General features: G+C 59.3%; 1 protein-coding gene across 5 annotated transcripts; it reads right to left on the reverse strand.

Annotated features, from left to right (window-relative positions):
* Positions 1-106: 106 nt before the first annotated feature.
* Positions 107-19,205, reverse strand: NDRG4 (NDRG family member 4). 5 transcript variants are annotated; one of them, XM_032121790.1, is made up of 17 exons: positions 19,105-19,205; positions 15,245-15,336; positions 14,790-14,834; positions 8,656-8,761; positions 7,318-7,438; positions 6,986-7,048; positions 6,727-6,787; positions 6,330-6,416; positions 6,177-6,233; positions 5,729-5,832; positions 5,150-5,206; positions 5,002-5,053; positions 4,249-4,296; positions 3,973-4,008; positions 3,722-3,773; positions 3,069-3,107; positions 107-2,457 (listed from the first exon to the last, which is right to left on the reverse strand). In XM_032121790.1, exons 1-17 carry the CDS (start codon positions 19,139-19,141, stop codon positions 2,303-2,305), a joined length of 1,212 nt encoding a protein of 403 aa, XP_031977681.1. In that variant the 5' UTR covers positions 19,142-19,205; the 3' UTR covers positions 107-2,302. The 5 variants fall into 5 exon arrangements, with proteins under 5 accessions (XP_031977681.1, XP_031977684.1, XP_031977682.1 ...); XM_032121793.1 differs by lacking the exon at positions 3,069-3,107 and having other exon boundaries at positions 19,105-19,204; XM_032121791.1 differs by lacking the exons at positions 3,069-3,107; positions 19,105-19,205 and adding an exon at positions 17,068-17,148.
* Between the last annotated feature and the right edge of the window lie 3,620 nt (positions 19,206-22,825).

A 22,825-nucleotide genomic window follows, 5' to 3' on the forward strand; every position in this document is an offset into this window, starting at 1 on the left:
GGTGGCCAAGGTGTGTCCCCCTTGTCCTCTGTGCCTGCCAGCTCTCTGCAGGCAGGCCCCAGGTAGGCTCAGGCCCATTTCCCTGCAGCACGTTGTAAAGAGCACAGCAGGTTCTTAACATCTTTATTAGTTTGTTGGTTTATTTCCAACACAGTAACTCCTCTCTACAGCAACAGGTTAGTTAAATCCGGTTTACATATTGCTGTCTCATGAGTGCTGCGGCCTCGATGCTGCTGTGACAAAACCAGGCTGCACTCAGACAGGAAAATGTGTTAAACTCCGCTGTGACTGGGAAAAAAAGGAAAACCAACAAAAATCAAAAGAACAAACCACCAGGGAAAACCAACCAACCAACCAACAAAACTAAGGTGAGGAACTGAAGGCGAGCACGGCCACACCACCTCCAGGGAAACCACACGGCACTGCTTGGACAAGAACGCAAGGAGGAGTGAACCCAAAAAGGTCAGGGACTGGGCAAACCCTTATATATATATTATGTATAGGTATTTATATATATATATCATCTGGAAGGACACGCTGAGAAAACAAGAGATCGCAGCGGTATCTACCGTAAAAAGGAGCTACATAGCTTTCAGAGTCACACCAAGAAGGAAGCACACAGCAGAACAAAGTGGGGGACAAAGGGGGACACTGGTGTTTTGGGGTGGCCTTTTACTATGGGAAGGGTCAGGTGGGGCACGGGTCTCAGGGCCAAAAGCCCTCATACACCCGCTGGGAGCCCCGGGACCTCTGTGCCCTTCACTGGGGAGCAGGGATGGGGTCTGGGGGGTAGAATGTTTTTGTGGGGCTGGGTGGGACCTGCTTCCAGCGGGCTGGTTCTGCTCGCCTAGATGGTGGCACCTGGTGGGTTCCCTGCTCAGGTCCCCCATGGACCACCTACAGAGACCTGAGCACCCATCACCAGAGCCAGGGCCATCCTTACTGTGCCTCACAGTGGGCACAGGAGAGGCTGGGCACTGCTGCTCTGGCAGCAGAGGCTGTGTGGCCATCATTGGGGTTATGTGATGACAGGGTTCTCCATGCCGAGTGTGAGAGGCAAGAGCCACCTGGAGTTGGTGGCCAGATGGGGCCCCACGGCCCGGGGGGAGCCAAGCCCTTGAGAGACGCCCCACTCAGTGCACAGGCAAAATGCTGGAGGTGGGGGGTGTGGTTTTGGGAGCCATGGGGGGTCTGCCCAGCTGTGTGGGCAAAGCCAGACCATGAGTGCTCCCCACAGCCCAGGGGTCACCCCACACTGCCAGCACCTTGCAGTGAGGCACCCTGCGGGGCAGAGGGTGCTGAGGGCTCCCGAACACGGTGGGAGGAGTGTCTCGTCTTATTGCTAATGGCTCCACGGTGATGACACCCACCGGTTGTGGCAAAACTTGAGGTGGGATTTGCTGTGTGACATCCCCAAAAACAGTGGCCTCTGGACCCTGGAGGGCTCAGCCCAAGAGCTGGGAGTGGAACTGACAGTGTGGCAGGGGCCAAGCCAGCCAATTCCCCCCTCCCCAGTGCATTTTTGGTGGCAGGCGGTAATTGTCCTTCTTGCAACAAGGGACAAAGGAAGTGCCACCACAGGCGAGGGCATGGGCAGAGGCAGGGGGACACTCCTGCCACCCTCCTGCCCTGACAGCTTCTGGAGTAGGGCTGACCACTCTTCACTTGCCCCAGGGCAGCCCTCAGGGTACATGACCAGGGCGAAGGGACAGTTTGGGATGTGATTTCTCACGAGGCTCAGCCAGCTCTGGGGTAGCAGGTCCTGGGTGTGCTGGGGGATCCCATGCTAGTTCTCCCTAGAGAGGCCATCAGGCAGAAATGAAAACTGCATCCCTAGGAACAGACCAGTGACCTCCCAGTAAGTGCTGCTCCCTGTTCCTGTCTTCCTTTTGACTTTGTCAGCCACCAGTTGAACTTGGGAGACCAACCTACCTCCTGTGTCCTCTCCACGTGCTGTCCCATCCCTTCATCTCGTCCCATCCCAACATCCTGTCCCCGTCTCATCACCCTGATCCTGCTACCCCATCCTGGCGCTGTCCCCCTGCCACCCACCCTCCCAAGCCGGGGCCAAGCCGATGCTAGGGAGGGCGAGGACCAATGCAGAACCATGTGTGACTGCTGGATAAAGCCCCTCTCCTTCTCCTGTACCAGACAAGGGGATGAGGCCAATGGCAAAGAAGACAAATTGACCCCAAAGAAGCGAGGGCCCTGCTGGAGGATGTCCACGGGGCGGGTGGGTGCTGGCGGGATGCTGACGGATGGGAGATGGCTCTGAAGGAGACGTCGGCGGCGGGCGTGGACCTCAGCACGATACCTCCATAGTGTGGTTGATCTGCCCCATGGCCTCGGTGCTCTCCGAGTGGGTGCAGGCACGTGGGCGGGTGCCGTCCACAGAGCTGGCGCTGGTGAGGGAGGCCGTGCGGGAGCGTGCCAGGCGGGTCATGCTGGCAGATGGCACTGCACGGGCACAGAGAGACAGCCAGGGTGCTCAGATCCCTCTGAAATCCTGAGGGACCTGAACCAACATTGCCACCAGCCCTGCTCCCCGATGCAACTGAGCCTGAGCACAAGCTTGCAGCAAGCAGTGCTGTGACAACATGAGCAGCTCCAGGCTGGTAAGGGACAGCAGGGCAGGGGTGCTCTGTGGCAGGCTGCACACCGGGCTCACTCCTGGGCATGCAACCTCTGGGCATTAGGCAGTGGGGACCCCTAACTACCACACTCCAGGAAAGGAGTGAGCTGGGATCGGAGCTCCCCTGGCTGCCCAGGGTGTGCAGGGAAGGTGACGCCCTCCCCCAGACAGAATGGCCGGTGGTCACAGGAGGGCACAGTGGGCACATTGCCAAGGCTGTGCCTGCATGGAGAGGGAATTGTCTGAATGCCATTTCTCAGCCCCCAGCCCTGGCTCAGGGTGCCATCTCAGGCAAAGCAGAGCGAGGCAGTGGGCATCCGGCTGGGAAGGGCTGGTCCTGCACCCAGGCTGCTCCCGAAGGCGCCCAGGCAGCTCGAGGGCACAGGCCAGGCAGGCACCATGCAGCAGCGGGCACGGGCCGAGCACTGAGCGGTACCTGTGCTTCCGCTCAGCCTCCGATCCTTCAGGTGGGTGACTGGCAGGGGCAGGAGAAGGGCAGGGAGGGCAGAGAGAGAGTGTCAGCCCTGCTGGCCACTCCGCTGGGCCAGGAGCCCCTGCCCAGCCCACGTGTGCCTGCACACAGAGCTGTCCCTGCGCACACAGACTGCACACACACACACAGAGACACACACGTGCAACAGACCTGCAAACACACACCACGTGCACGTGGACTTCTGCATGCATGCACACACAGGTATAAACACACGCACACGGTTGGTCATAAACTGTGCACACACACATGCACACAGACTTCTGCACGTGGGCTCTGCTTGTCTTTGTTGCACACACACAGCCCCTGCTCATGCATGCCCACACACGCACACACACGTGCACACCTTCACAGGGAGCCTGGCACACACATATGTACACACAGAGCCCTTGTACACACGTGTGGGTGCACACAGAGCCTGTACATCCCACGCCCCTGCGGACACTCGGACAGACACCTTCCACAGCTGCACACACAGTGCCACATACGCACGTGCAGCTCTCCATGAGGACAGACACGCAGAGGTGCCAGGCTCCTCTCCTGCAGCAGATCAGCACACACAAACCCCCACCAGCCCCACGCCCAGCCCCGGCACTCACTGTAGCCCATGCCTTGCAGGAAGTACTTGAAGGCTTCGGTCAGCTTGCCTGGCTGTAGGGAGAGAGCAGGCTGAGCTGAGCTGAGGCAGCACCGAGGCCGAGATCCCCACTCAGCTCTGAGCTGCTTCTGGCAGCCCCAGCGTGAGACCCCTATGCTCTCATCAGCCCATGCCCACCCAGCCAAGGACAGCACCAATGCATGCCTTAGGGCCCAGTTTCCCCAGTTAACTGGGGAAATTGTGAGGGCTCACCTGTGTGACCTGGGGCAGCCCACCGGAGTCAGCCATCTGCAAAGAGAATGTCCTGCTTAGTTTGGGAGGGTGCCTGTACTGTCCACCATCCCCCAGTACCCGCTGGCAGGATGCCACTGCTGGGGTCCCTCTGCTCTCCCCATACACCCCCAGCTCCAAGGGCCATGATAGACCTGGAATGGGGAGATGGGGACACCCTGCAGCCCTGGGGCAGAAGGCAATGGGGCACTTCATAGGCAGCAGGGACCTCCCGGCTGCCCCTTGCCACCAGCCTACCTTCAGGAATGTGGTGTTGGTGGGATCCAGCTTGGAGTTACACTCCACCTGTAGGCAGGAGAGATGATATTAGCACCCTAGGAAGCCAGGAGCCAAGCAGAAGTTGTCCACATATACCACCACTGGCCCACAGCATTCCAGCTGGCAAATCCCTCCTCAGCCAGGAGGAGACAGGGCACTAGGTGAGCCCTGAGCCTGCAGGACCACCATCCCCTGCCATGGGACAGAGGGGACTTTCCTCCTATCAGTCTGGGCAAGGATAGGGACTGGAACGGGAGGTGAGGAGACTGGTGAGGCATTCTGTGTCACACCCATGTGTACATGCACACAAATGTGCCCACGTGCACAGGCACGTGGCAGAGGAGAGTTGTGTGCATGCAGTTACACATTGTCTACAAATGCAGCCACCTGCACCGTACCTGTGGCTGATGTGCAAGGGTGGACAATGCTGTGGGTGTGTGCCAGAGGCTGTGTGGGTGCACGTGGCCCAGCAGGGAGCGTGCCCATGTGCCGACACATCCGAGCGTGCACAGTGTGAGCACATCTGGGTGTATGAAGAAGGGGAAGTTTTCCAGGTGTGGCAACCCCACACAGCTGCATGTGCGCAGGTGCCCACACGAGCAGGTGGGTTTGCACACAAGCACGCTCCCACTCCCGGGCGCTGCCATGCATCTGAGCAGGCAGGGAACATGTGCGTGCCCGTGCGTGGGCATCGCCCGCCTGCCACCCCGCAGGCGCTGCCCCGTCACTCACCACCCCCTCCTCAGCAGGCGCGTTGTCTCCGACCACCAGCATCACGGGGCAGCTGGAAGTGAGAGGATAGAGGGCCCTGGTCAGGGTTTGGCCTGGGCAAATTCCACTGCCCCGGGACCCCTCTATGACTTGCTGGCACGGCTCTTACCGCAGCGTCTTGGCATTGGGCACAGTCCCAGGCCGGTTGATGTCCAGGTCCCTGCGGCTGACGGAGGAGAAAGAAGGCCAGTGTGAGCCCATGGGCAGATGCCACCACCGATGCCATAGCACAAGAATCAGGCCACTGCCAGCCTCAAGAAGCAGCACCCAGCCCCGCTGTCCTGGCACCTTGTGCATGGAGGATGCCATGCCCACCTCTGCCATGGGATGCAGCACCCATCAGAGTGCCAGGGCTCCCAACACCCTGCATGCATGGGACAGCATCTCTGCCCCCTTTCCCAGGCCTGTGCCAGCACCTAGTGCAGGAGAAGACATGGCAATGTGTAGCCACGGTGGTGGGCTCTGGGACATGGCAAGGCTCTGGCACAGGTACTACCACTCCCTCATGCCCAGGCAGCAGCGGCAGACAACTTTGCACTGCTGCCTGCATGCACTGGAGGGTGATGACAGCACCCAGCAGGGGTCTGGGTTCCCATGGTGACCTCAGAGCCACCCAGCAGCACTGCAGCCCCTCGCCCTGGCACAGACAGGGACACAGCCCAGCAGCAGGGCTGCCTGGAGCACTCACCTGTTGTACATGTTGAGGAACAGCTGGAGGTTGAACTGGTTCACCACACTGCCGATCTGCTGCCGGTAACTCTGCACCAGCTCCGTGTTGTTCATCAGCTCTTCCTGTGCCAGCAGGGCATGGAGATCAGGGCAGGTGCTGGGGGGACACTCTACTCCCCCAGTCTTGCCCATGCCATGCCAGCCAGCAGGGATGAGGAGGAGGATGCTGGGCAATGCAGCTGGGCACAGTGCTGCTGCAGGCAGCACACCCAGGCAGGACAGGGGCACGAGTCACACACTCATCAAGGTTAAGCCTCAGACCAGGCAGGGCTTGACTAACCCCAACCCTGCGCATGGGAAGGGTCCAGTGGCACTGTGGTACCTGGCAGGGCACAGCCCAGGTGACCCAGCTGGATGCTGGGCTGGGGAGCTGGTGGCAGGGGCCTGGCAGGATGCACAGCCCTTACCTGGCTGAACAGGTGGGACAGGACAATGTCCGGCAGCGTGCTGGTGAGGCCAGAGAGCTGTAGAGGGAGCACAGGGAGTTATGGCACTGCCGTGGCTGCCTCCTGCCCCAGGAAGCCGCCAGGACTGGGAGGAGGGGTTGGGGCCCTGCCCACCTTGGCAGCTGCCCAGTCAATCCAGCCTTTGCCATTGGGGTCGATGTTCATAAGGACCAGCCCTTCGACCAGGTCAGGGAAGATGAGCTGCAGTGAGCAAGAGGGGAGAGGCTCAGAGGGGAGGGAAGATGTGCCCTGGGCAGCCCCCCACAAGAGCCACTGCACAGGATTGCATGGAGCTGATGTGACCCTGTCCTGGGAGCAACAGGAGACCTGTGGCGAGACTGCCCAGCCACCGTGGCCATGGCACTGCCATCCTGGGTCCCCCAACCCTCCAGGAGCCTTTGCAGCAGCAGAGACTGCCTGGAGGTATCAGCTCCTGCTCTTCCCCATGCCCTGGGCTGACAGCAGGTACATGCAACAACTCAGGGCCAGCCCATCCCAACCTCAGGCTCACCGCAAACTTGGCCAGCACGTAGGCTCCTGCCCCAACACCAATCCCAATCACGTACTTGAACCTGGAAATACAGAGAGGTCCATATGAGGGGACAGTGGGCTCCAACACATCTTCCCTAGGACACCCCTGCACCCACAGCAAGAGGCCTCACAGGATGCCAGTTTACAGGGACAACTCCCCCAGCCCCAAACCCTTGCCTTCTGCCCATCTGCCTGCCCAGGACCCTCAGCCAGCAGCTGTGGAAGAGAGGCTGACTCACCCGAAATGCTGCACCACGCTGGGTAACATAGCAGCCAGCTGGTCCATGGATGGGTACTGGTACCTGTGGCACAGGGAGGCATAGGATGGTGGTTATGGAACTGTTCAGAGCAGGGTGTCTGGGACAGGGCAGCTGGGCTGCCTGAAATGGGCAGGGAAATGCCACCCACCTGCAAATCACCCTACTGCCTGCCCTGGGCCACTCGCCTGCCACAGGCTTTGGCACAGTTTGGAAAGACCCACAGGCAGGGCACAACTGCCAGGCAGCAACAACCCAAGGGGCAGGGGGTGACATCCCAGCAGGCACAGTGAGCCCCTGAAGCTGGCACCTACCCCTGAGGGAACTGTGAGGCTCCTGCCTGCTGGCCCGGCGCGTCCACGTGGCACACCACAAAGTGCTTCGTGATCTCCTGCATGTCCTCGTAGTTGAAGAAGGTGTTGAAACAAAGCTTGTCTGTCAAAGGGCAGGGGGGTATCAGAGACCAAACACGCCGGCACCAGGGCCTGGTGGGCCAGGGGAGCATGGACAGAAGCTGCCCACCCTCCCACTGCCCTTCAACCAGGAGGTGACATGCCACCAAAGCCATCACATCCCCTTCCCTCCGGGCTCCTTGTCCTTACAGCAGGGACCGCAGCTACTGTTAGCAAGGGCTGCATCCCTCCAGGTGTCAGGAGGCATGGGGATGGACAGACACAGCCAGGAGAATGAGGAGTTTGAGGTGACCTCATTGGTGAGCCTCAGAAGGATGGGACTGGGGAACGCAAAGCCCAGGACTGCAAGACCACCCAGTGGGCAGCAGGATTAGCAGCCTGGGGTATTAGCCCTGTCCAAAATCCCCAGAAAGGGCTCAAGCAAACATAAAATTTGAGGAGCAGCTGCAAATCTCCCTGCTTGGAAAGAGTCGAAGAAACATCCCCAGCGCTGCCATGGACAAGACCTCCCCATTGCAGTGGGATACAGACACTGCCTGGGCTTGGACAGGTCCTGTCCCATGGCATCAGTGATGGGACATCCCTCCCAAAATGTGGGGGTGAGGCAGTTGTAAGGCCCTTTGCAGCCAGCATGACGTGTGCCTGAGCAGCCAGAGCTGCTGCAATGGTGACACAGCTCAGTAGTGTGTCAGTGACTCAGCCTCAGCCGCCAGCGGAGCGGGAGATGCTTCTCCCCACTCACAGGGAATTGGGCATCCTGGCTCAGCTGGAGGGCACAGCCTGGGACAGGGCTCTGGGGTGCAGGTCCAGGGCTGCAGGCTGACAGAAACTGCAGCATCTCCACACCACAGCCCCAGCTCGGGGTCCCTCCTTCCCTGCTATTCCCAGTCTTTTGTCCCCCACTATGCCCTGCTGCCAGCTGGGTCCATGCTCTGCATACCAACAGGCTGGTGGCGGCAGTGAGGACCAGCCCAGCATCCCCCATGTCCCATCCCTGCCTGGTGTGGGCAGGCAGGCAGCCAGCACTGGGGTGGCCAAGCACTCCTGGCTGTGCCTGGCCTGGGCTTTGTGTCCAGCTGAGCATCCGAACTCCCCTGGTGCTTTCAGCTGCCTGGGGGGACCCAGTGCAGCCACGGGCAGAGGCAAAGGAGGTGAGCCAGGGGCAATGTCCTGGCACCCCATGGAGCCTCGGGCTCACCCCTGCCTGCCCTGCACCCCCAGCCCAGGAGCAGCACTCACGGTTGAGGCCCACATCGTGGTACGTCAGGATGGCCGGGCGGTTCCCCTTGGGAGAGCCCCGGATGACCACATGCAGCAGCCCGTAGGGGGTCTCAATGTCATGTTCCTGGGGAAGAGGAGAGATGGGGTGATGCCCACCTGCCCTAAGACAGCCTTTCATCCTCTCCTGTGCCACCATCACACCCTTCACTGCTGCTTCCCCACATGGGTCCCGTGGGAAGACACAGGAAAGAGGAGCAGCTGTCCCAGGAAAAAAACTAGCTCTGGGCATCCCAGAGGGGGTAGAAAGCAGGACAAATCACATACAAATGCTCACAGCCTCCATCAGCTCAGGAAGGGAAGACTTTGGGTAGGACCATAGGACATAGGATTGGACGTGCGTATCACAGGATGGGATCACAGGATGGTATCAAGGGATGGATCCAAGAGGGTTTGAGAGAGGAGGATAATAGGATGGGACAGGTGGACCACAGGACAGGAGAGGAGATCTTCAAGGGCTTGAGACTGAGGAAATTTTGGCAACAGGGTAGGAGTTCACAGCATGGCCCAGTTGGGTGCAGATTCAATCTGGGACAAATGAGCAGAGGTCAGACCCTGGGCAGCACTACAGGAAATGCTGCAACCTGATCCCAAAATTACAGCTAAAGTAACTTTAAAACCCCTGGTCTGAAATGGCAGTGCCCCCATAGAGAGACGAAAACTACCACGTGCCTCATTTTCCCTGTCTAGGAGGGCTCCAGCCTTGACATCCTGGCCCTTGTTCCCAGCCAGCATGAGGAACTGAGCCCAGGTGCAGCCCAAGGACAAGGGACCAGAGGTCCCCCCCAGATGCCCGTGCCTGCCAGCCAGTCCAGCAGCAGTGACCTCGAGGCTGGGATCTGGTGGGTGCAGGAGCATCATGTGCTGAGCAGGGCAGGGCAGGGGATGATGGCAGGGGATGATGGCAGGGTGCCCAAGCATCACGGTCCTCGCTGCTGGCACTGGCAGCCCCATGGATGGGCTGGTGGGAGGAGAGCAGGTACGTGGATGCTCACACGGGTTACACGCCACCAAGGACTCTGAAGGACACGGGCCTCGGGTGGGAGGAAGCGCCTGGGGACAGGGTCTCCTCACTGCAGTGCCTCCCCTCACTGAGACCTGCTGCCCCTGGAGGAACATGGCACCCAAAGGCAGATCCAGGGCTCTGTGGAGACATCTCTTAGCTCCCAAGGGCACCCTGACCCCAGCCCTCATCCACAGCTGTCCCTCCACCCCCTGCAGTTGCACCAGGCAGAAGTCCATGAGCAGTGACATCCCTCTGCAACAACAGACTGGGAGACTGAGGCAGAGGAAGGGCCTGGCCCAAGGTCACAGAGCAGGAGGCATCTGTGTGGTCTGATCCTGAGCACAGGGCTGCCTCCTTGCCATCACCATGCCGATGGTACCCATCACAGCCCCAACAGCTCAGCTTTCAATCCTACCCCAAAATCACATGCCCAAGGTAGTGGATCGATCCTTAGCACTGCTCCCTCCTGCCCCCCGCCCCCTGCCAAGCCAAGCACATCCTGCCTGTGGTGCAGCCTCTGCAGCACTGCTGGGTACCACAGCCCTGCCCTTTGCCGCAGGGATGCTCGCTGGGGGAAGAGGCTTGGGATGCAGGGGATGCACGCAGCAAAGAGAGAGTGGCACAGAAAACCCACAACCCCAGCGAGGAGCGGCATGGGGCTCCCAGCACCCATAGGTGCCTGACAGAGCCCATCCATGTCCAGGCTACCTGCTCACCGCTGCAGTGCTCCCACCTCACTCACCCCCTCTGCACCAGCCTGTTGCCATCGGGTGTTGCCATCACTGCAGAGGCCAGAAAGCAACCAAGGGGTTGCTTCAAAACAGCCAGAGACCCTTCTCCCTCTGTAGCCCAGGGGGTGGGCAAGGGGCAGTGTGCCCCCCATCAGCACACAACCCCAGCACGGGCCAGAGCTGCTGACCCTCAGCCTCGGCACAGCATCTCTGCCGGGCTCCGGGAGGACATGCTCAAGGACAATGCGTCCCCAAAACCTGCAGCACATCAGGGATGCGGCAGCAGGGCTGGGAGAAGGAAGGGCTCCCCAGTAGTGGGTCCTCCCTGCCCCAATGCCTGCCTGCCCCACGCCGAGCCCTGCTGGGTGCAAAGGCCCAGCTTGGGCTAGCAGGAGAGACACTGGGGCAGGAAAACACCTGGGAAGCGAAGGTAGCGAGCACGGCAACGGCGGTACCTACCCCATCCCAGCACTCCGGCATGGTGAGGAACTGGGCGGACGAGGATGCTCAGGCAGTGCGGGCCAAGCCGGAGGTCCCGGTGTGGGGCACGGTAACACAGCCGCCGGGGCGAAGCTGAGCTCTGCGCTGGCTCAGCCCCTCGCCTCGATTTATAGCGGAGCCCCAGCCCTGCGCTAAGCCCTCCCTCGCCCTTCCCCCTCGGCAGGTTTGGCCTCCATTGCAGGCGAGCGCCGCGATGGAGCCGGCACTCAGCCATTGGCTGCCGCGGGAATTATTCATGCTCCAATTGGCCCCAAATACCCTTGTTTATGAAGAAAAAACGCCTGGCACCGTGCGGTACCTTCTCCATCTTCCCTCCTTCGGCAGACAGAGACAGGCGGGGTGTCTGGACTGGTATCCCATGGAGCAGCCCCAGCACGGTCAGGACAGAGCCCACTGCACACACCGGGCTCCAGCCGCACACGGACACAGAGTCACGGCTGAGCCCGCAGCCGCCCAGGCCAAGGCCCTGCAGCGATGCCCGGGCAGCAGGCAGCACACACACAGCCACAGATGGACACGGGCACACACTGAAAAACAGGAGAAGAACACGGCAGGCGCACTCTGCCACGTGCACGTCACCACATGTACATGCACAGGGACACGTACGGACACAGACACACAGGGGCCGGGCAAAACCCTGTCTGTGAGTGGAAAAACTGGGAAAATTAACACCATACCAACACCGAAGTACATGCACCCCACAAAAAGCTTGTGCATACCCCCCAGGGCCAGGCCCTGTGTGTGTGTCAGCACATGTTCCCGTACATGTATGTTGTGGTCATCTGCATACCAAGAGCACACCTGCTGCATGTGCTTGGCACAGATGCCATGGCCATCACTAATGCTCATGGATGCACAGCGAGCTGCACACCTGCAGAACCTTGTACACATGTGCACAGAGGGGCACAGACATGTCCACGGAGGGGCACACACATGTACACGTGTAAACACTGCCCAGACACCTGTGTTGCCTCACCCAGCAGCACACTCATCCCACCATCATGCGGGATGATGGCACGCAGGAAATGTGCAGGATTTAGCCCTGACCTGGGCATTGCCAGTGGCACGTAAATAAAGCAGGAGGAAAGATAATCCAGCAGCTCCAAGGGGTTGGATTGTTCCCTGGACTGACACATGCTGTGTGCATACACACACACGTGAGAATTCCCATGTGCACATGTGTGCAGGCAGACCATTTCTTCCCTGATTCCAATGAGGCCTCGTGCCACCACAGCCCCAGAACCCCCCAGCAGTCTCTGGGTGCCCTCCCCCTGCACCCTGCCTCCCACTGCCCAGCCCAGCACCACTGCCCAGCTCGGCATGACCGGCACAAAACTGGGCAATCATGGATGGAGAAGGAGTCTCACAGTCCCTTAAATGCCCTTCAGGAACCCACTGAAAGCCATGTCCCACAAACAAGTCAGGGCTGGACAGACAAAAGGTCTGGATGTGGAGAAAGGACAGATGGGCAGAGGGATGGCATTGATGCTGCCTCCACCAGAGAGGCTTCACTCTGCACTGCTTTGTCCTGCGGGGAGCTCAGACCCAGGCCTGGAAAGAGGCATCCCTGTGAATGAAGGACCGTGTGTGATGGGGAAGCCCAGCTCCCCGGTGGTTCCTGGCACTCCAGGTGCCATTTTTGCTTTCCCCAGCCCTGCTGCCTGTAGAGCCAAAGATCGTGACAGCCACAGTCCCCAGGAAAAAACAAGAGATGCACAGGGACAAAAAAAGACAGAAGGTAGATAAATAGAAGACAGAAGGGGTGGAAGAGCCAAGGTGAATGCAAAAGGGCTGCAAGGGAGATGGGAGGGCTGAGCAAGACTGACTCTGCTTGAATAGCATCGAATGGGATCACCACCACCTTGGCTACTAGCCCATTTGCCTGGCGGGTGGCCCAGACCTCCTGCAGGATGCAGGGCACCCAGGTCCCAGGGCACCTGCCCCCAGCTCTCCTGCACCTTGGCTTCTGTCCCAAGGGCTTTACTTTGGCTGGTGGCCCCCCCCACTGCCCCAGGCAGGCCTGAGCATCCCATCAATGACTGGCTCTAGGGAGCAGCAGGGGACAGTGAAGAGTTGAGCTGGGGGCTGGATTGAATTATTCCCAAGGAGGTGAATCTAGAAAATGGGGTAAGATCTCCCCAAGGAATGGCAGGCAGCCTTTGCACTGCACCAACCTGCAATTGTCAGAGTGGGGAAAAGGAGGAGGTTGCCCTGGCATAGCCCAGGAAACTCATCCCATCCCTACCCTGAGGCTCTTGGAGGGGAGCCGGGACAATGCAGGGTCTGGCTGGCTTGGGAAAAGCTGCCTTGATCATTGCCCAGTTTCTTTTTTAGATCCCGAGGGGATGGAGGTGCATCCCTGTGGCATTTGCCGTCCAGAACTGCTCCACTTGGGCAGCACCAGGGACATGGTTCAGTGCCACCCTGGGCCAGCCCCTGCCACACGCAGCGATTGTCCTGGGAGGGTCATTGCTCTTTAACATTGCCTGCACGCCGACCAAGCCCTGCCCCAGCACAGCTGAGTGAGAGCCGTACTGGTGCCTCTGGTGCTACCGAGAGCTCTGGGCAGCCTTGCACTGCCACTTCCCTCCCCTCCTCACCTCCCTCTCCCTCCTCACTCTCACTGGTGACACCAGGAGGTTTGGTTTCCCCTCCAGTGGCCAACAGAAGCCCTGAGCAAGCAGAGCAAGGAGCAGCCCAGCCCTGCACACCCTGCTGCTGCCAGCCCCAGCACATCACCAGCTTTAGAGCTGGTGGGGAGAGCACCATTTCTTTTCACCACTGCCATTTTTTAATTATTTCCTGGCTTTCAAGAGGGCCATCAGGTACCTCCCACTCTGTGAACCACAGCAGCCAGCACCAGCATCCTTGCTCCCTGACCAGCTGCACCTTCCCACCTGCATGGGTGACAGACACTGAGCAGGCCAGCCCCAAAATTCTGGGCACTGCTAAAACAGGGACCTGTGCTCCCCTGCCCTTATCTCAGGATGAATGAAATCCACATTTATTTTGTCCTTATAGGTGCTGTTGTTTCAGTGCCATACCTGCAAGGGCTCAGCCATCAACACCCAAGCCAACTGTCCCCATGGTCCCACTGCTGGCAAAGTGACAGCACACAGCCTGAAGTCAATCACTGGTGTCCCCTGGGAGGGGAACACTTTGGGAGAGGGATAGGCAGCAAGCTGGCAGCCCCACTACCCTCCCTCCCTACCACCCTGGTCCCCACAGAGTGAGCCTGGTGCAGGATGAGCCTGGGCAGAGGTGTGAGAGTGATGCAGACCAACATGGGAGCCAGGCACGAGCTGAGCTCCCATGAGTCCTGGAGCTGTATCATGGGGCTCCTCTGGAGAGCACAAATGGAGGTACAAGATGGGCAGGTGCCAGCCAAGGGAGCAGAGGGGCCCTACTCTCCAAGAGAGGTGGGTGGTATAGGGGGCAATGCCCCAGCCCTCCAAAAGAGAAAGAGGCTTTCAAACATCCTTATGTAAGCAGGGAGCTGGCATTGCCTGGGAAACCATTGCCATGGCAATGGTAGAGGGGCTGGAAAAGCAGCTCACCCTTCCTGAGAAGAAATTGCCTGTTTTAAAGGTTTTGTCCCCAGCCCATGGCCAAGTGCCCACCAGTAACAACCGAGCGCCAGCACAGAGATGCCTGGCAGCATCCCCCCATCCCCTCCTGACAAGGGCTATGATGGATGTGCAACCCCGTGCACAGACACTGACCAGGCACTGCGTCCCCATGGAAGAGGGGACAGAACAGCCCTGAGTTCACTCAGTGCCCCACAGCCTTCCCCAGGCACAGGCTGCTGTTCCATGTGAAACCCAGGGGTGGGCAGCACCTCCCATGGCTGGTCCTACCTTCCAGTCTGTGTCCACAGTGGAGAGGAAGACATCCGAGTTCTCCTGGGATGAGAAGGAGCCATTAGGGACAGAGACACCGCTCACTTTTGCAGCGCCCTCCCACCCAGCCTGCAAAGCCCTCTGACACCACAGGCACCCCCTCCCCAGGGCTGCAGGGGACACAATGCCCACACGTGTGCACACATGTGCATGTGTTACCTGCGTGTGTGCACACACAGGTGTGTGTTAGCACGATGTGCAACATCTGCACACACGCACATCATCCTGTGCTCAGCCATGCAGGCTCATCACCACCCACACACACACACTGAGGACCACAAATGTGCACCCAAAACCAGCACACACACAGAGTACCACATAAATACCCAATACCAGCACACAACCCCTCCCAAGCTCCTGCATCCTGGTGCCCCTCATGCAGGAGCCAGAGCCAGAGTGGTCACCAAACTCACCAGCTCAGCATCCTGTCCCCGCAGCAGCGGCTTCTCCTCGGTGAAGCGCAGCTCGTGTAGCCCTGCCATGGTCATCTCCTGCAGCAGCAGCCCTGCCCAGGGCAAGGGACACGTCAGGGCAGGTCCTGTCTCTTGCCCCAGCCCCACGGAGCCTCATGGGTCTCCCTCCCATAGGGATGGGACCCAAGTCAGCTTCATTCCACCCACTTACTATGGGGACTTGGTGCTTCAGCTTGCCCAGGGGCTGCAGTGAGCCCCTCGTCTGGAAGCTGGAAGCAGGCACAGAGCAGACAGTGCCCAGATGAGCTCAGCTCCCCACTCCTACCCAGGTCCAGTTCTCCCAGTTAAGGACAAACCTGTCTCCAGGGCATGATCTTGGGCAAACTGAGGGACCAACCTCATCTGTCCATGCTGGTCACCTCAGTAAGCACCCAATCCAGAGCAAGAACATCCAAATTCTCATCCCAACTTTCAGCATCGGTCAAAGATAGAAAATCCAAATTTTTGGCCGGTTTTTGGTTGCAGATAGGTATGGATGGGACAGAGGGAGATCTCCCTGCACAGCCAGAATGAGGGGTGATGTTTCTCAGCCATGCTGGGAGGCAGAGGGATGTTCCACGCAGAAAGAGAGCAGAGAGACAGCCTGACGTTTGTATGGCAATGATGGGAGAAATCCAAATGTGAAGCCTTTGCTCCCAAAGTCTTCTCCTTGCCTGTGAATCAGGTGCTGGCCAGTGAGTGCCTCAGCCCCAGGACTTGGAGGGACAGACTTCTCAATGGAGCTGCCACTCAGCAGCGGTGTGAGACAGGGTGCTGCTGACCCCAGCCAACACTGGCATCTCCAAAAACACCCCCAGGCACAAGCCCACTCAGAGAGCAAAAGAGAGCGAGGAGATCAGCAGCTGGCTGCACACAGAAGGTGAAAGACGTGGGGACACAGGGAACAATCCAGGCTCCCCCGTGTTTAAATGGGATGGGTAACTGGCAAATCCCAGTGCCAGGGGATTATCTGTGCTCGAGCAGGATCCAGACCTCAGGTATTGCCTTTGCAGCCTCTGTTCTCACCCTTTCCACAGGGCCAAGTCTTCAGACAAGTTGTTGCTTCTCCAGATGGGCCAGCACTGATCCCACATCCCCTCAGCTGTATCCCCCCCCGTGCAATCTCCCTGGACAGAAAAGGGATGGTTTGGGCTGGGCTGTACAAGCAGCACAGCACACACAGACCCGCTCCATCCACACAGCCTCGGCCGAGCCTGCTTTACACTTTGTCCACCTCCAAACCTAGATCAGCCCAGGCTGACGATGTGGAAAGGCCAAGAAATGCCACGAATATTGCAAGGCCACCAGGAATACAGGAGCTGGTCATAAACTCCCCTCCAAAGCCAGGTTTTTCTCCTCTGACCAGGTTTTCCATTCAAAACTCAAGCAGGCTGTGCCACCTGCCTGCTTTCTGCAGACATGGCACTTTATCTTGCTCCTTGGGAGCCATCCAACAATCCAGAACTGTTTGGAGGGAGAAACAACACTGCGAAGCCTCTCAAGATTCCAGGGCACCCAGTATCAGGAGTGTCCATGTCACCCCCTGCCCAGAGGGTCCCACCAGGCCAGGGGATGTCAAGAGGTGCTATCAGCCCCATGGAGAGGCACAAATGAGAGGCGTACTGCTCCAGGCTGGGCTGCTGCTGCTGGGGAAATGGCTCTGTGCACAGGGACAGCCCTGGCCTGCAGCCCACCAGCACAGCTGAGCCAACACAGCCTGCAGAGCCACCAACCAAGCAACCCCACAACCCCGGGAGAAAAAACAGGAGAAAAATCAGCCTCACCGATAGCTGGGTCTGGAAGAGAGCAGGAGCGTCCCACGCTGAGCACACCAACCCACCGTGTGGCCACGGCCCCAGGGTGGCTGGGAACAGCACTTAGTGTATGGTGAATGCCTTTATTAATTACAGCCAGCAGCTAATATGGGAGGGAGGGTGGCTGAGCAATGAGGAAAGGCCCCGTGACCTTGCTTGCATGGTGGGGGGAACGCTGGCTCAGGAGGGAGGTGACAGAGCCCTGCACCAACCAGCATCCCCAGCACAGGGGTCCCCAGGACAGTCTCCTAAAGTGCTGCTGACTGTGGGAACAGAGGATGGATCAGTAAGTCAGGGAGTGCCGTGGGTTCCACAGCCTGTGAGCAGGGTCACAGCTGTGCTGCCACCTTCCCTGGGTGCTCTGCTTCCCATGCCACCCCACAGGAACCCTCGTCCCTGCTCCTGGCAGTGCAGCTGTGGGGTTGTGGGGCTGTGGGCAGTCTCACCCAGCCCCACTGGCCCACTGTTGCTGTGGAGGGCTGGTGAGGAAGCCACAGCTCCACGTCTAGCCAAAACAACTTGACTCCCGCCTTATGCCAGAGTAATGTGCCCAGTAACAAGCCCTTTTCTTTGCAGCTCACCCCAATGCTCCTCAACAAGCACCCATTCCCAGGGTACCACCCCAAACACACCCATCTCTGCTCCCATTCTGCCTTCCCAGTGTGGTGCCACAGTTTCCTAAGCACAGCCAGGACATGTTTCTTCCCTAATTCCCAATCAGTCCCAAACCCAGCAGGACATAAGTGCTCTGTCTGGGAATAGTGCTCTGCCCCACCAGGGTCCTGGCACTACATATATAGATGGGGACAGGAACAGGCACATTGGCTTACCTTCCCCAAGGATCTGCAGCCCACTGCTGGCTTACTGGAGGAGAACCACCTTGTAGCAGCATTATTATTATTGTTGTTGCTGTTATTGTTGTTATTATATCATGATCACAACAAAGCTTGAGCTCCATTTCACACTTGGCAGTGTGTTTGGTCACAGGGCAGGGATCCCCCAGATGTTGTCTCAGTCTCACAGGAGTCCCCACACTGACTACCTGCGTCCTGCCCTGGCAAGGATGTGGCGCCCACAGGATGTTGGCACGGATACTTGGAGCTGACTGAGCAGTGTGCAACAGACAGGCAGACAAATTGGGAGAAGTGAGGGCTGGCCCCTGCCAGGCAGCGAAGCCAAGGCAGCCTTCAGTGAGGCTGGGAGAGGGAGGAAGGGAACTTGCAGCTCAGTCTGAGCCACGGCCGTGTGCCCACAGCATTGCCCCCCGAGCAGGACCACTGGAGCCATGATGGGGTGAAAGAAAACCCCAGTGTGACACAGCCTGGGCCACATCCCACCCCACCGGTGCAGGAGGAACACCATAAGGGACACAGGTCTGCACCCCAGCAGCCCCCACTAACCAGCCTAACAGTGTGGTCGAGCTGAGGGGTGCAGGACTGGGCAGCCACACCACGAGAGCCGCCAGGCCAGGGGGCAGGGGACACGGTGCCACTGATGCATGGGCTGAGTAGCCCAGGGTCTGGGGGCGGCGGTGGCAGCAGGGGGCTTTGTGGGGCCTCAGGCTGTCTCTCAGTGGCTGTTGCTAAGAGCAGCCTCCTTCCCAGCCCAGCGCATTCTTCGGGGCAGCGCGGAGACTCCCAGGGGAGGCTGGCTGAGGAGCAGGGAGGCACTGCAGGGATGCTCCAGCGATCCCCCGGGCACCCCCACCCCTCGGCTCTCTGCTGGGCGGCCCCCTTTGCCAGGAGGCTGCCGACTCCGTCCCCCCTTCCCCCAGCACCACCGGGCTGGGCTTTCCCCGCTGCAGCAAGGCATCACCTCCCGTACCCCGAGAAGGACCCTACCCCGGCAGCCCACACCCGCGGGAGCAAAGGCAGGCGGCGGAGCGGGTGGGGGGCAGCTCCGTGTCCTAGGCAGGGGCTGAAGGCTCTCCCTTCCCCCGGCCCCATCACCGCATCGCCCCTCCTCGTTTCACAACCCCCGTTCCCGGCACGGGCGGCCGGGCCGTACCTGTCAGGAGCTCGATCTTGTGCCGGAGCACCTTCATGCCGGGGCGGCGGGTCCCGGCGGGCGGGGCGGGCTGCGAGGAGGCGGCGGCGGCCCCGGCGCGGGGGGCGAGCGGAGCCGGTGCCGGTGCCGGTGCCGGTGCCGGTGCCGGTGCCGGTGCGGGGTGCGCGGGGCGGCGCAGGGGCTGGGCTGGGCACGGCCCCGCCGGCCGGATCCTCCCCTCGCTGGGGCCGGAGGGGAGGGACGGGGCCGGGATCGGGAACGGGGGCACCGGGAGAACAACGGTGCTGGGGGAGGCGGGAGCGAACGGGAGATGGAGGCTGCCGGGGGTTACGCGGGTCATGGAGCACTGGGGGCTGCGGGGGGTTGGACGGGGGATGGAGGCTGCCGAGCACACACATCACCCTGTAGGGAACCCTTTAGGTCCCAGAGCGGGACCGTGATGTCCAATAGGTCCAACAGGTCCCTGTGATCGTGGAGTCCCAGAAGCAGGGGACAGTGGGAGCCTTGGGGAGCCCCAGGTATGGACCATGCACGAGAGGTCTGGGCTCCCCTGAAAGCAGGGGAAGGTGCTCGGGGAGGATCTGGGACAAGAGGGGACCTATGAACAACACTGATATCTGGAACACAGCCACTGGTGGCCAAGGGATGTAGGGAGTCCTGGAGAGTGGGGCCATGAAGACCAAAGGGGTTGGGAGTATCCAGGAACAAAAACACGGATGACAAGGGACCTGAGGGTCCTCTGGGGCATGGGAATGCAGGCTCCCCTGAGGATAGGATGGTCCCATTCAAGGTTGCCAGGTGGTTCTAGGATAAGAAGGACCTGTGCAATGAGGGTGCCCACAGCAGGGCCATAATGGTCTGAGCCTGCCAGGGAATGCAGATGGTGACAGTCAAGAAGGATCACCCAGGAGTGAAGGCCATGACTGGGGTCATGATGATCCCATGCACCCGCTGGAGGTGTAGGGTGGCAGCTGTTTGGGGCAGAGCAGGAAGTTGTGAATCACTTGAATTTTCCTGAATTGGGACAATTGGTCCTGTGAGGACAGAGGGCCCTGGCCTGCCCCAGAGCAAGGGTTGAATCCTGCTTGTCTCCAAGCTGGGCAAGCCCATCCTGCCACTGTTCCTTCCTCTGTATTTCTTTGTATTCACTTTAACTGATTTTTTTTCCCACACCTAGGGATGTAACAGCCTCCATTCCCGTGCTACCTGGGGCAACTGCACAGGACATACCATCCAAAACTGGCCCTTATCAAAACATCCCCATGGAGAACTGCTGAGGACCCCATCACCTCAGTGGGCTTGGTTCCTCAGCTCCTGGGTTGAATCAGGCATCCCAGAGCTCAGCCTTATCACCCCTCAGCCAGCCACAGTGGCCAACAGACCCCTCTGCTTCAGGGCATCTTTACCTGCTGGGCCACGGAGTGCCTTGGAGTGGCCACAGGCAGCTCATCCTACAAACAGGTGCTGAGGGGCTGGAGAAATGTCTGCTCATACTGACATTCATCTCCATCCCTGGTGTATCCATTTTAACAGCTTGTCCCAGGCTTCTTGGATGGCAACCAGATTTCAGCTGATTTCAACCTCTCCCGCTGAGTCACCACGAGTTCTGCATCCAGGCTGCATTTGCCTTTTCACCTCAAAGAGAGGAAAAGCCCATGATGTCAGGGAGCTCAGGGACTCTTAAATCCCTCAGCTAGGAGCCAGCCCCTCACCTAGAACTTCAGTGGGGTCAGATCTTCCCTGCCTTCAATGCTGGCTTTCCCCCTCTTCTGTGGGTCCAGCAGCCAAGAGGTTTTCTCTGAACTGGTCAGGGATGAGACAGTGTTGGTTCTGATCTTTCTGACGTTGCTCACAATTAAACCCTCTCCTCCTCCTTCACTTGCCAGGGATTTCTATGGGAATAAATGATTTTTCATGCCTGGGATTTGTCTTCTCCTCAGCAGTCACACCTTCAAGTAGAGAGGCAGAGGGGCCAGAACTGCTGAAGCCATGGATGCCATTGATGGCAAGAGGGAGGTGGCAGGACTAGAGGCCCTGGGACCTTTAATTTTCCCTGTCTCTGGAAGAAACCTGGAAAGACTCCATGTAAAAGACAGAGACCATAGAACTCCTACAAAAATGCTCCAGCATGACCCTTTCCCCTTCCCCCAAATTCCTGTTGTGATGGTGCCATCTCAAGCCGGCTGAGGTGAGCTGGGGCCCCTAACCCTGCTGCAGGTAGCTCTGTACCCCTTGGCCACCCTTCCCACAGTGGCACCCGGTGCTGGCAGTGCCACAAGGACCCATCCTGTGGAGGGCAGCTGGTGGTGGATGGAGCACAGAGCTGCCATCAGCAGAGAGGGATGTAGAGGTGACCAGCATGGGAAGCAGAGGCCTGAATGCAAGCCCTCAGGCAGGACAGGGTTTGACACATGTCCAACAGCTCCAGGCTGCATCCTGTGCTGCACACAGGGCTGATTTGGGGGCAGGAGGAGAAGCAGCCTGGGGCAGATGTGCTGGCTGCCCATGCTGGCTGTGCAGGGGACCAGCACAATCGATGTGCCTGTATCGAAGGGCTTCACAGGGATTGGGTACCACCCCGAGGCACAGGCAGGCCAGCGATGATGTGCAGAGGAGTCACAGCTAAATTTAGTCTCATTTGTACGTGAGTGTGATGTTTTTATTCTTGCCCTTAAATAAAGACATCGTTTGGACCCAGTGGCTGCTGGTTCTGCCTTGCTCAGCCCTGGACCTTGGATGGGTTGTTTCAGTCAAGCTATTCAAAAGAGGGAGAAACGAGAATTAGCAGTTGGTGAGACATATCCCAAAGACTTTTTTTCAAAAATGCTCAGGAGCCATTTCCCAGAATCCAGCAGTGCACACAAAGCAGTGAGAGTGTGACTTCGGTGGCTGTGGGGATGTGCTGGTGCTGAGACAGAGGTGTCTACCAGATAAAGCTGCTCCATGGGCATGGGATCACACGCTGGAGCCTTGACCATAGTGAGGGGTGGCTTGCACTTGAGGCAGCAGTGCTGGAGTACCAGCTGTTGGTGATGGGCCCCATCCTGCATCCCATCCTGGATGGGCACCCCACCCCTAGGGCAGGCACAAGCTGCCCCAGCCTTACATCCAAAGGGCAGCAAAAGGCCCACACCCTTGCTAGCTCCAAAATAATCAGAGCCAGAATGACAGCAGGGCAATTAGATCTTGGGTGCCTCAAAAGAGACACCTCAAACCCTGCCCAGAGTTCTCATATTGGTGCCAGGCAGGGTTGGTCCCCCCTAGAACTGCTGGGCTCATGCAGAACAAGGTGGGGCTGCACCACAGCACTGCCCGTGAGCTCAGGGCTCGAGCTGCAGGCAGGGACAGGGACAGGGACAGGGACAGGGACAGGGACAGGGACAGGCAGGAGCCAGCCCTGCTGCTCCACAGCCTGACACCATGCATTCCACTGAAGCTGCCCGGGAAGGTAAAATCCTGCAGGGAACTCAGCATCCTCTCCCTGCAACACAGCCCACGAACCCAGGACAGGAGCAGAGGCTCCGTGACCTGGCACAGGGCAGAGCTGTGCCCTGTGTGCCCCACAAAGCATGTGCTGGGGCTGGCGAGCTGCCCGTCCCCCCCGGCTGCCTCCTGCCCTCCAAACACGGGGCTGCCAGTAATTTTCCATCCTGGCTGTGAGCTCTGTCCTAACGAGATGTTCTCCTATGTCCCTCTAATAGGGCTGGGGCCCATTCAAGTT

The sequence above is a fragment of the Corvus moneduloides genome, chromosome 12 (assembly GCF_009650955.1).
Source record: "Corvus moneduloides isolate bCorMon1 chromosome 12, bCorMon1.pri, whole genome shotgun sequence".
Classification (NCBI taxonomy): Eukaryota; Metazoa; Chordata; class Aves; order Passeriformes; family Corvidae; genus Corvus; species Corvus moneduloides.

What these genes read in the sequence shown, in the direction of transcription:
- NDRG4 (XM_032121790.1), bottom strand. Translation starts at nt 19,141, where the DNA reads ATGAAGGTGCTCCGGCACAAGATCGAGCTCCTGACAG. An exon ending in TTCCTCAACATGTACAACAG is followed by an intron (nt 5,207 to 5,728) that starts GTGAGTGCTCCA and finishes CTCCTCCGTCAG; the next exon opens with CCGCAGGGACCTGGACATCA. An exon ending in CGCCTGCTGAGGAGGGGGTG is followed by an intron (nt 4,297 to 5,001) that starts GTGAGTGACGGG and finishes TCCTGCCTACAG; the next exon opens with GTGGAGTGTAACTCCAAGCT.